This window comes from Vipera ursinii, assembly GCF_947247035.1.
Source record: "Vipera ursinii genome assembly, chromosome: 1".
Classification (NCBI taxonomy): Eukaryota; Metazoa; Chordata; class Lepidosauria; order Squamata; family Viperidae; genus Vipera; species Vipera ursinii.
In genome coordinates this window covers 342,912,076-342,925,750 of record NC_139512.1, presented here as the reverse complement: position 1 = coordinate 342,925,750, position 13,675 = coordinate 342,912,076, and the positions used below count along the sequence as shown (strand labels likewise).

Here is a 13,675-nt window from a genome sequence, read left to right as displayed (position 1 = left end):
ACTGGCTTGCTTGCAGACGTTTCATGATCAGGGCGAGGGAGGGTGGGGTTGGTTGCCAGTTTTGCACTGATGAAGTTGGGCCACGAAACGTCCACAAGCAAACAACCAAGCAGAGCACCAAGAACCCCGCAACCACAATCGCCGGCATTTACACAAATGCAGATCAGTCCGGAAGCTGGATGCCCGGGTCTCATAAAGCTAAAACCAAACAAATCACCTGTCGAGAAAGATCATCGGGCTCCTCCCGCCCCCCCGCCCCCCATGCCCATCATCCCCTGCCAAGGAGAGCCCGCTCCGGGAGTTGCAATCCAAACCCTCAGGCGGGCGCGGCGTGGGCGGACTTCATTTGGAGCCACAAGTCACAGTTCGGAAGCATGAAAGGGCTCCTGTGGGCAGCGAGGACGCCAACTCCTCCAATCACAGCTGAGAGGGTCCTCGCGACCCCGCCTCCTCCTCCTCTCTTCGTCTTCTGATTGGCCGAGCGATAAAAACCCGGCACGAGTGCGCCTTTCCTATACCCCATATATAGAGATGAAGCGGGCAAAGCTGCGTGGAAATGCGGGCGGCTCTCGAGTCTTTCCACTCGCTGTCTCCCGTCTCGTTTCCAATTGTTTATTCGTTGGTGTTGCTATTATTTTTAAGTGTCTTCATCACGTTGGGCATCCACCCAGCCAGTCCGCCGCCACCGATTATGGCAACCCGGCGCTAATGTTTCATTTTGGCGGTCCTTCTTCCCACGCAGTGGGCGATTAGCCATGGCTAAAAGGAGCTCCTTGTTTATTCGAATAGTGGAAGGAAAAAATTTGCCAGCCAAAGACATGTAAGTAAAAAAAAAAGACTCCTTTCCTGCCCCCCCCCGCACGCTTGTTGTGCACCTCTTTATTTGCCCAGCTTTATTTACATCTCTTTATTTGCCCAGTTTGGTGGGTTTCTGCGATGGGTCTTCCGCAATAACCCTCGATGTGTTTACTCCGAAGGCTGCTCTACTGACTTAGAGGGTGTATTCCTTGGCAAGCCTAGTCTATAGGACCCCTTGGCAGAGCAGCCCGCAGTCTGCTTCGCCCATCCTGGTGGGCGTTAGGGAGTTTCTTGCTAGCTTAAAGTGGGGAGGGAGAAGAAGGACCGGGTGGTCCTTACGCTTGAGTAACTTTGCAATATTTCCTTGGACTCAACCGGTCCTTGAGGGAAAAACGCACCACCGGAGCTTTCCTTGTTCTTTTTTTTTCTCTCTCCTTCTTCTGGGGCTCAGCTGAGACATTTGCAACTGTCTTTAAAGTCGAAAAGTGCAGAGTGAGGTAGACTTTTCCTCTGACAGCATATGTATGAATATCTTTGTGGGAGACTCAAGAGACATTCTCCATCAGTTGCCATCTTCCGAGATGTGGATTCTGGTCTCCCACCCTCCAAATCCCATAATAATCCTGCAGCCTGAATTGAGAAATCTTCCTGGGGATGGGGAATGTCCAACTGTATTCCCTCATCCAGCAAGTGTCCATCCGCATCATAATAGCCATTAAGATAATTTGCTGGGATTTCTAAACCTCTACAGATTTCCAAGATAATAACTTTTGTACTCTAGTTCTGCAAATTCGGATGGAAGCTTGTGGCATCATCTAAAAGGTTCAGGATGGTATGATGTGTTCCACAGCTGGTTATGCCTGTGATTTTGGAAAAGCTGCTACTTTGGGTCCTTGCATTACATTATAGTTCAGCCAGTTTGGTCTGTCATGGATTCAGTGTGGAAGGGATGTTCAGAAATGGTTAGTCCAATCAGCAGGTTAGGTGCGTTGAGTGAACACAGGCAATGAAATGGCTGTCAAAAAAAGGTAAACACTTTTTTTTGGCAAGATCTTTAAAATCAGGGATTCATTTGTGTCAGATTTCAACCTAGCTCTTGGGTCTCTTTTTTTTTTTACTGAAATTGGGAATTAATGATCCTTCTTCTTTAGAATTTCAGCATTATTTGATGTTGGAGGAACAGAAAGAGGAAAAACTGGCTATCTAGAAGGAAATATGCAGAATCAAAAGTGAGAAAATGCAGCAATTATTCTCTATGATCTTGCATAGACCCCCCTGAAGGAAAATAATTGGATTTAGAATTGTCTTTGCCTGAGTTTTAGGAAATAATCATGGAATTGGGTGGGTCCTCAAGGATCTAGTTCAACTCTCTGCGATTGCAAGAAAACCAATCAAATCATCCTCAGAGGGTTGTTATGTGGATTCTTCTCAAAGACCTTCAGGAATGAGATTTTTTTTTCTTCATAAGATAGATGATTTTTCTGCACAGGGGAATCAGCCAGGAATTTAAGATGAAACCGTGGCTCTCCATTATGACTCTCTTTCTTCAAACTGACTCTCTTTCCCAACTCTATCAAACATATATCTATATCCATATCCATTTATATCTATCTATCTATCTATCTATCTATCTATCTATCTATCTATCTATCTATCTCTCCATTATTATCTAATATATCTCTATCTCTATCTCTCTATCTCTCTATCTCTCTATCTATCTCTCTATCTATCTATCTATCTATCTATCTATCTATCTATCTATCGCCTTATGTTCTGGAGGTTGGATATTATATATATAAACCAGAAGACCCTGAGTCTGAATCCTTCCTTGGGTACAAAGCCAATATGGTCCAGTCACTCCAAGCCCTAGGAATGAGGCAAGGGCAGTTCATTTCAGGAAAAACCTTGCCAAGAAATCTGCAGGGAGTTATCCAGTACAGGTTGTTCTTAACAACCATTTGTTTAGTGACTGTTTGAAGTACCAATGGCACTGAAAAATGTGACTTATGGTCATTTTTTTCATGCTTACGACCGCTTGCAGCATCCCCGTGGTCATATGATCAAAATTCGGACACTTGGCAACTGGAATGTATTTATGATGATTGCAGTGTCCCATGGTCATGTGATCATCTTCTGACAAGGAAAGTCAATGAGGAAGCCAGATTCACTTAATAAACATCTTACTGAATTAACAACTGCAGTGATTTGCTTATCTGGGGCAAGAAAGGCTATAAAAATGGCTTAAAAATTATAAAAGGGTTATAAAAATTCACTTAAAAACTGTCTTGTTTAGCAACAGAAACTTTGGGCTCAGTTGTGATCCTAAGTCGAGGACTTAACTGTAGTTGCCGGGAGTAAACCCTGACTTGTAGGCATTCATCCCCCCCCCTCCGAAAACCCCTGGGTAAAGCATAAACAATGGGGAGCCAAAATGTTTAGGGGGATGGAACTGAAAGCGAGCAGAGTTTTGATTTTAGGGAAGCAGAGAATGTGATCAGTTTTTCTTCTCCTTTCAAAATGTCAAAAATCAACTGGAGCCAAATATTGAGGTGATTCGAGATCAAGTAAATATTTCCTCCCTTCAGTCAGGAGTTAGAAAGAGAAATTCGCTGTACTCAGAGGTGCCCATAACCATCAACCGGAAGGGTTCTAAAAGGTGGGACAAGGCAAATTCAGGGAGAATCAGCTCCTAGTTTTGAGGGTGTTGTTGTGTAGTGGGTTCTGGAGAGCAGGAAGGACGCCGAGACGATGAGTACAGCATGGCAGAACTTTATTAGGTGGAAGTGACTGTACTGGGGGAATAGGGGTTACCTGCCCTCCTTTTATACCTGGCCAGGTGAGCAGCCAGCCAATCGGTTTGAACCTCTGTTTCCCACCGAAACTGGGTTCCCGCCAAAACAGTTACAGTTCAACGCCCCCTGGTGGTGACTGCTATGTAAGTGAGTATGTGTTCTCTTCACCTGGATACATAACAGGTGTATTGGCATGCTGCCCTCTGCCTCCATGGAGGGGAACAACAGTAAAAGCAGGGTTGAGCCATCCTGACCATTTGGTATGTGTACTGGATCATGCACGCATGAAGAATGCACATAGCACAAGGTGCTGCTTCTGTCACTGAGATGGAAACATCAAGAAAAGGAAAGAGAGAAGCAACCTAGAACTAAGGAGAAATTTCCTGACAGTTAGAACAATTAATCAGTGGAACAAGCTGCTTCCAGAAGCTGTGAATGCTTCTGGACAGCATTTGTCTGAAATGGTAAAGGGTTTCCTGCCTGAGCAAGGGGTTGGACTAGATGACCTCCAAGGTCCCTTCCAACATCATCATCATCATTATTATTATTGAAACAAGAGTAGAAGAATGCTACCCCCTTCTGACCACAGAATGTCTTTGATTATTTATTTATTTATTTATTTTATTACATTTATATACCGCCCTTTCCCGGAGGACTCAGGGCGGTTTACAGGGTAATTAAAAACCAAAAATACAAAAGTTAAAAACCAAGTTTAAAAAGATTAAATTTATCCCTGTATAAACAAAACCCCAATTAAAATAAATTAGTCCTCAGCCTGGGCCAGAGAGCTCGAAGAGCCAGGTCTTCAGGCCCTGGCGGAATGAACGGAGGTCGGGGGCAGTCCTCATTATGGTGGAACAAAGCAAGGTCTTGGCTTTAACATAGACAAGCTTTTTTTACATTCTTGCCATTTCAACTGTTGGGTAAGATAAATCTGTCTTGGTGATGTGGACAGCACAAGCGCTCAATAGATGATAATAAATGACAAAATCACCATCAGTCCATTGCAAATGCTTTATTCAGAACAGCTTACATCCTGCAACAATACATCAAGCGTCCACAGCTGCCTATCCCAGGTCCTTGGGAAGGACTCGACAGGTGGATAAAATACCAAATTGAGTCTGAACATCTGGCTGACTTTGCAACAGATCATAAAAATAATCTCAAACAATTTAAGCAGAAGTTACATTAGCTTTAGATATACATATATCTAAAATGTATGTATATGTATATAGAATAGACCATAGAATAGAATATTCTTTTATTGGCCAAGTGTGATTGGACACATAAGCAATTTGTCTCTGATGCATAAGCTCTCAGTGCACATACAAACAGCAAAATGATAATCATAAGATACCAATAGGAGAAAATAATAGGAACGATGGAAAAATATTATTTATTTATTTGGTTTTGATGCTACCTATTCCTACAATTTGCTGTTCTGTTGAGAGTGGAAAATCCCTAATTCAAACATAGACAAACATAACATATAAACAAATCATTACAAAATGTCAGTTTTTTATATTCTTTCAATGTTGTATAATGATTCTTTTGGCTGTTCCATTTGCACAATTCTTGTGTTAATAAATTTCAAGTACTGAATTAGTGTGTTTTTAAAAGTATTTTTGATATAAATCCCTGAGAGCCCTTTTGAAGTCGACAGTATGCAAATCAGGAAATAAACAGGAATAGTCAAGAATATTTACATTCTTTACTTGCAACAATTTGTTTAAATTTATGTTAAGAATCCTGTGGATTTTAGCCAAAATATGGTAATATGAGCCCCAGCTGAATGGATTAATGCTGCAGTCTCTTGGAAAGCATTTCTAAGAGTTCTAAAATTGCCCCTAATTCTCAGGAAATATTTTCTGAGATATAAAACAAAAACATTTCAAGATAAAAGCCTATTTTCATATTTTAAAAAGAAAAAAGACATTGAAACTCCTTACAGGTGAAACTCAAAAAATTAGAATATCCTGCAAAAGTTCATTTATTTCAGTAATGCAACTTAAAAGGGAAAACTAATATATGAGATAGACTCATTACATGCAAAGCAAGATAGTTCAAGCCGTGATTTGTCATAATTGTGAAGATTATGGCTTACAGCTCATGAAAACCCCAAATCCACAATCTCAGAAAATTAGAATATTGTGAAAAGGTGCAATATTCTAGGCTCAAAGTGTCCCACTCTAATCAGCTAATTAAGCCATAACACCTGCAAAGGGTTCCTGAGCCTTTAAATGGTCTCTCAGTCTGGTTCAGTAGGAATCACAATCATGGGGAAGACTGCTGACCTGACAGTTGTGCAGAAAACCATCATAAGGAGGGAAAGCCTCAAAAGGTAATTGCAAAAGAAGTTGGATGTTCCCAAAGTGCCGTATCAAAGCACATTAATAGAAAGTTATGTGGAAGGGAAAAGTGTGGAAGAAAAAGGTGCACAAGCAGTAGGGATGACCGCAGCCTGGAGAGGATTGTCAGGAAAAGGCCATTCAAAAGTGTTGGGGACTTTCACAAGGAGTGGACTGAGGCTGGAGTCAGTGCATCAAGAGCCACCACGCACAGACGGATCCTGGACGGATCCTGGACATGGGCTTCAAATGTCGTATTCCTCTTGTCAAGCCGCTCCTGAACAACAATGTCAGAAGCATCTTACCTGGGCTAAAGAAAAACAGACCTGGTCTGTTGCTCAGTGGTCCAAAGTCCTCTTTTCTGATGAGAGCAACTTTTGCATCTCATTTGGAAACCAAGAACCCAGAATCTGGAGGAAAAATGGAGAGGCACACACTGCAAGATGCTTGAAGTCCAGTGTGAAGTTTCCACAGTCTGTGTTGATTTCGGGAGCCATGTCATTTGCTGGTGTTGGTCCACTGTGCTTCATTAAGTCCAGGGTCAACGCAGCCGTCTACCAGGAGATTTTGGAGCACTTCATGCTTCCTTCCACAGACGAGCTTTATGGGGATGCTGACTTCATTTTCCAGCAGGACTTGGCACCTGCCCACACTGCCAAAAGCACCAAAACCTGGTTCAATGACTATGGGATTACTGTGCTTGATTGGCCAGCAAACTCGCCTGACCTAAACTCCATAGAGAATCTATGGGGCATTGCCAAGAGAAAGTTGAGAGACATGAGACTGAACAATGCAGAAGAGCTGAAGGCTGCTATTTAAGCATCCTGGTCTTCCATAACACCTCAGTAGTGCCACAGGCTGATAGCTTCCATGCCACGCCGCATTGAGGCAGTAATTTCTGCAAAAGGGGCCCAAACCAAGTACTGAGTACATATGCATGCTTATACTTTTCAGAGGTCCAATATTGTTCTATGTACACTCCTTGTTTTATTGATTGCATGTAATATTCTAATTTTCTGAGATTGTGGATTTGGGGTTTTCATGAGCTGTAAGCCATAATCTTCACAATTATGACAAATCATGGCTTGAACTATCTTGCTTTGCATGTAATGAGTCTATCTCATATATTAGTTTCCCCTTTTAAGTTGCATTACTGAAATAAATGAACTTTTGCACGATATTCTAATTTTTCGAGTTTCACCTGTATTCCTACAAATGTGCCAATAATTAATTTTAGACTCATTTAGTTCTTCAACTTCAGCCATTTGTCTGAAATGGTATAGGGTTTCCTGCCTGAGCAGGGGGTTGGACTAGATGACCTCCAAGGTCCCTTCCAACTTTATTATTATTATTATTATTATTATTATTATTATTATTATTATTATTATTATTATTATTATTATTGTTATTATTTTAAAAGGGGGTTTCTGGCATAGGAATCATCTCAGATACTTGTGAAATTAGCAAATATTAATATTTAATTAAATTATCAAGTTTTAGAAGCAGGAATAGCAAATAAGAAAAGCTTAATTTGATTAAACTGCATAGAATCATTCTAAGGTAATTTAAATTCAGTTTTGAATTTTTGAATTTTTTAAAAAATTGTTTTATTAGAACTAAGCTGGTTTGTAATATTATTACAAAGCTCCTTTCTGATCAGATCAAAGAGGTCTTCCAAGTCCTATTTATACACAATTGTCATCTGAGGGCATCTCAAAAGTGGACATATGGTTAAATGTTTATTTTTGAAGGAGTTGCTTTTATTTCATGCTGATCTTGATTGTTAGTGGCTCAAAACCTACAGGAATAGGTGACATGCAAAACAAATAAACATACAAATACAAGTTCAGATGATTTTCATCTGAAATTATCCCACAATGTAAACTGATCATGGGGGGAAATGATTTATTTATTTATTTAGCATATAGCAGTGGCTGAGCTTGTCGATCAGAAGGTCAGCAGTTTGGCGGGTCAAATCCCAAGTGCCGCGTAACAGAGTGAGCGCCTGTTACTCGTCCCAGCTTCTGCCAACCTAGAAGTTTGAAAGCATGTAAAAATGCAAGTAGAAAAATAGGGGCCACTACGGTGGGAAGGTAACAGTGTTCTGTGCGCCTTTGGCATCTAGTCATGCCGGCCACATGACCACGGAGACGTCCTCGGACAAGCGCTGGCTCTTTGGCTTTGAAACGGAGATGAGCACCGGCCCCTAGAGTTGGAAACGACTACCACGCATGTGTGGGGGAACCTTTACCTTTACCTTTTATATGGATTAGTGGTATATATTAACATTTCACGTAGATTAGTAAAACACAATAAAATATAAATGTTAAAAAGATCTGTGTTCAAATACCAATATCTAGGTGATCTAACCATTGAATTGCAACATCGTTTATATTTTTTAAAAAATCAGATGCTGGACCGCTATATGCCTCAGCTTATAGCCAATTACAATGTGATCTAGTGATGGATGGGAAAAATAATGAACTTTGTCCATTTCATCAGGGCCAACAGGCTTTGCAGTTGTTCCCAAATAACCAGTCCTCTCTCAGCTCAAGTCCTCTCCTCAGCTCAAGAAAGGTCTGAATGACTGTGTTCATCAGATACCTTGCACAATAGCCCTGCAGATGCTCCTCTGGCCCCTTTTCCCAAGGAGGGACCAGATAATCTTAAACAGGGCTTCCAGCTAAAAATCTACAGATGTAATTAAGGGAAAATAATTAAGTTTCATCACACCTATCACCAGAAAGAAAGCCTTAATAAAGGCTTTTACACACGATTCATTAGATTTCCTCATCTTCTTCCAGGGGAACAGCCCTTCCACCATTTCATCTCTTAGAGTTCCTCTAAAAAAATCAGGTTTTCTGGGACTCTGTGAAAAGGAAGAGGTCACACAGGAATAATCCCATCCAAGGCTGGGAGGTTGTCCCTCTCATTTCAAGTGGCATTTAATATTTCAGTTGAACTGCACAGCCTAGCCTCAACCACCTCAAGCTATCTCTGAAACCCAACAAGATCCAAGAGCCTTGGTGGAGCAGTGGGCTAATGCCTCCTTAAGTAACACCAGCTGCCTGCAATTAGTGCAGGTTCGCATCCCAGCAGGCTCAAGGTTGACTCAGCCTTCCATCCTTCCGAGGTAGGTAAAATGAGGACCCAGATTGTTGGGGGCAATAAGCTGACTTTGTAATAATGCTGCTTGGGGGGTGGGAAGCCCCAATAAGCAGGCATATACATAGAATGAAGGCTATTGCTAAGCACATTGATTTGTGCTTTAAATTGTAAGCCGCCCTGAGTCTTCGGAGAAGGGTGGGATATAAATGGGATTAAAATAAAAAAATAAAAAATAAAACAGGGCTTAGAGCAGGCTTGTTCTGTTCCAGCCTACTACCGGCCCTGCAGAAGAGGCAGGGAGAACCCCTTTACAAAAGGCAAAAGGCTGGAAGTAAGCCCGCCAAATTTATTTACATAAAACAGATCCAAAACAGAGCAAACTGAGCAAAACAAAATACGAACCACTAAAACAGGAGCTATTCAAAACGGTTGCCTTCAGCAAACCAGCCCTCCCACACATTCCCCTTTTAAACAGTTCAAGGCGTGGCTTCTCTCTGCCTCCTTCCGAGGTGCCCCATTGCCTTCCTCTGTTTGACTGCCTCCTGATTGACTGCCTCCTGCGTCGGGCGTCCTTGAACAGGGCCAGCTGTGGGTCATCTTAATCCACGCTGTCAGGCTCCCACAGCTAGGTCTGTGTAGTAACCAGATGGGAGGGGCCTGGCTGAGAGCTCTGCGAAGCCTCAGAACTATCCTCTGCAGGCTCTCCAAACCCCTCCTCCTCCTCCTCCTCCTCCTCCTCCTCCTCCTCCTCCTCCTCCTCCTCTGAATCATCCAACCCAACTGCCGAACCCACAGGCTGACCCTGAATCACAACAAGACTGATCAAACGGGTCCCAATTCTTTCCTGTGTATCAGTGCAGTGAAATGGGGTTTCAAAGGAACAGAATTCTGAAGCCCCTTGTACCAGATAAGTTACATTGTTAAACACCAGGGTTTCCTGCTTGAACAGAGGGTTGGATCATTAGAGTACTCCAAGGTCGCTTCCAAATCTAACCTATTATTCTGTTATTCTGAAAGGTAGAAGCCAAAATATATGCCCAATGGTAAGCTGAAAGAGTGGAAAGTTAAATCTGTTGTAGTTTATAGATAATGAAGTTGAAGAATGCCCCTGCCAAAGGAAGCTATTGAATAATGTATAAAGTTTTTAAAGTAATGTGATGGAATATAAGACCTCCTAAAATATAAATCATGTCATTTGGAATTAAATGCATCTTAATCACATTTAGTTTAAATACGCAAAATAATTGTGGACTGTGTCTAGATCTCTTTTCATTTGTGTCAGAATTTGGAATGATTTCAAATTTGCCAGTTAATGGCAGCTTGTTAAGAATCATTTAAAAAAATAAAGGAAAAAAGTAGCCTAAAACTTCAATTTAGAAAACTGCCAGAATTATTGCTGGGACTGAATCAGTGGTGGGACTCAGTCAGATCTAGGACTGTGTTGCTTAATTTATGCAAATCTAAAAGGCAATAGTTTACTGATTTGTCTTTTTTCCTGTGATCACTGATACAATTCAATAAAAAATTGCCTTGAAGTACAATGTTTGTTCAATTTAACAAAAAACAGAAATCTGTATCTCTCTTGAAATAGATGGTGCATAAAGGATTAACTCTTTTTCTTCTAAGGATTTAACTTTAAACAATTATTGTTTTTTCGATAAAAAGCATGTACTATGCAGTAACACAGCTGAATTAATGTATTTGCATGTTCCATGAAAGACAATTGAAAGATAATTGAATCCCTATGAAAAATTCCTAGTATTTCGTGTTCCATCTGTGTAATAAAATCTTTACATTTCAGTACAGGTACATCCAGAGACAATTTAAAGAGGGTGCAGTATTTAACTTGTTATTCAGATAAGGGTATCCATTTCAGAGAAGTGTGGTTTGAAATAAATAATGAGGAATGAAATAAGGAATGACATAGTAACTGTTTAAAAGTGGTTTCTGTATACAAAAGAAAGCAAAGTGTATGCACATTGGAAAGGATGAAAAGTTGCTTGAAAGCCATAAATTAAAACTGCATATATTGATTAAAACTGCATACATGATCTAGAAAGTTGTCATGACTCTGAGAAAATAGCTTAGGGAGGGGTGTGTGTGTGTGTGTGTGTGTGTGTGTTTGTGTGTGTGTGTGTGTGTGACAATATAGAAAGGAATTTGAGATTGACTGCGATCCAGCAGTATGCATATCATCATGCAAACATGTCAGTGATGAAATCATGCAACTGCCACGGTTACATACTTACATCATGATAACTGATCTGAGTTGCAACATTTTATGATGACATCATTCTGTGTGTGTATGTATGTGTATATATGTGTGTATATATATACACACACTCATACATATACACATATACATACATAAACATACACACACATATACATATACACACACAAACACACACATACAAACATACACATACACATATACTTATAAGTTCTTACTTCCTACTTGAAAGGATGAGAATTGGTTGAGAGTTCAATTCTAGGTAGCGCAGATTTTTCTTTCCTAGGATGCAAAGAGAAAATATCTGCTGCAAATTCCATATAGGTGTCCGGAAGGCCATCTGGCCAGTAAACCCTCAGCTCCATCCAGTCACCCCAACGAATTAATGGATTACAGGGTCATAAAAAGTGTGTGTATATGTGTGTGTGGGTTTGTGTGTGTGTAGTTTGCTCCTCTTATTTTTCCACAGATACCCATTCTCAACATCTTCCCAATTGTTTGATCCATTGAGATAGAAATGTTAAACACAAATTAAAGATGCTTTTTGCATTTCTGCTGTGTTTTCACGAAAGCCAACCCCTCCTCAACACTAGGCCTAATCTGAATTCTATATTCATATTATTAAATATTTACTTTTTAAAGAGATAGAAGCATGGCATAACCATGGTTAAACTATTAACCCTGTACTGTTCCACCCGCCCTATAACACTCTGTACCGTGATATCGTTTGGTCTGATTGGTGTCTTTTTGCAATTATAGGGACCAAAAAGGAGACAAATGTAGGGGAGAAGGAAAGTCTGTTTTGCCTGCCCCCCCATTTTTTCTTTTTTTATTGAAAAGTTTTTCAGTACATTTTATCTTTAACAAAACAAAAGCCCTCCCAACCCCCTCCCCTCTTCCCAACCCACCCCAACACCTCCCTCCCCCCCATTTTTTCAAAAGACCCAAGTCACTCTGTACATCTCCAGAGACATCTTTTTCTAATCACGACAACTCCACAAGACACACAGCGCGGTGGAAACTCTGCCCTTTGCCTTACAATGTCGTATGCAAGTGTGTAAGGAGAAGAGTTTGCTTTACAATGCACGTTTCCTCCCGTGTTTCCCCTCTTCCCCACTTCATACACCTACATGCAGCTGTGCTGCGGTCCTTCCTGCCTTGTCTTCTTTCTGATACCTGAGAAGGCCAAGCCTTTTAATGTATTAAAAAGAGCAACCCTGTCTGGAAATGTCACTCTTAAGCACTCCAAACTGGAAAAACAGCTTCCTGGCTCTGCCTTTCAATCCATAGCCGTCTCCCCACTTTCTTCTACTTACCAGTCGGCAAGTGTGATGTTGAGAACTGAAAATGTGGAACCTGTTGTCACAAAATCGGAAGTCTGGCCAGTGTTGACATATAGGAGGACCAAGCACAAGCTTTCCTTGCTTGGATGATCTCAAGGTAGAAATAGGTTTGAATACGGGTGGTCCTCGACCTACGACCACAATTGAGCCCAAAATTTCTGTTGCTAAGAGAAATTTGCTCCATTTTATGACCTTCCTTGCCAGAGTTGTTCAGTGAATCACTGCAGTTGTTAATAACATGGTTGTTAAGTGAATCGGGTTTTCCCATTGACTTTGCTTGTCAGAAGGTCGCACAAAGTGATCGCACAACCCGAGCACACTGGAACAGTCATAAATATGAGTCAGTTGCCAAGTGTCTGAATTTTGACCATGTGACCATGGAGATGCTGCAACAGTTGTAAGTGTGGAAAAATTGTCATAAGTCACTTTTTCCAGTACCTTTGTAACTTTGGATGGTCACTAAATGAACTGTTGTAAGTCAAGGACTACCTGTATTCACCAGTAGAAAATGAGCGGTGAGGGGAAAAGAGAAAGGTTTCTGTCCCAAAATACAGAATTCCTACATCAGAAGCCGCTCTAACCTTAACCAATTGCCTCAGGCAGCAGGAATCATGAAATGGCAGGAAAATAACAACAACAACAACAGAGTCGGAAGGGACCTTGGAGGTCTTCTAGTCCAACCCCCTGCTCAGGCAGGAAACCCTATACCATTTCAGACAAATGATTTTCCATTCTCTTCTTTAAAAAGTCCAATGTTGCAGCACCCACAACTTCTGGAGGCCAGTCGTTCCACTGGTTAATTGTTCTAACAGTTGGGAAATTTCTCTTTATTTTTAGGTTGCTTCTCTCCTTGATTATATTACAATATTACAAGTAGTCCTTGATTTATGACCCCATTCAGGACCAGAATTTCTATTGCTAAGCAAGGCGGGGGTTAAGTGAGTTGGGGCTGATTTTGCAATCTTTTTTGTCATGGTTGCTAAGCAATTCACAGAGGTCATTAAATCAGTCCATCTTTTTCCCACTGACTTGGCTTGTTGGAAGCCTCCTGGG

The 13,675-nt window shown here is 41.1% G+C and overlaps 1 protein-coding gene across 1 annotated transcript in view; it reads left to right on the top strand.

Moving 5' to 3' along the window:
- The first annotated feature begins 556 nt into the window (after positions 1-556).
- Positions 557-13,675, top strand: part of RASA4B (RAS p21 protein activator 4B) — a 78,434-nt gene continuing 65,315 nt past the window's right edge. The window contains exon 1 of the mRNA XM_083379508.1: positions 557-820. Within this exon, the coding sequence (XP_083235634.1) occupies positions 756-820 (65 nt within the window). The 5' untranslated portion in view covers positions 557-755. The remainder of the gene's footprint in view (positions 821-13,675) is intronic.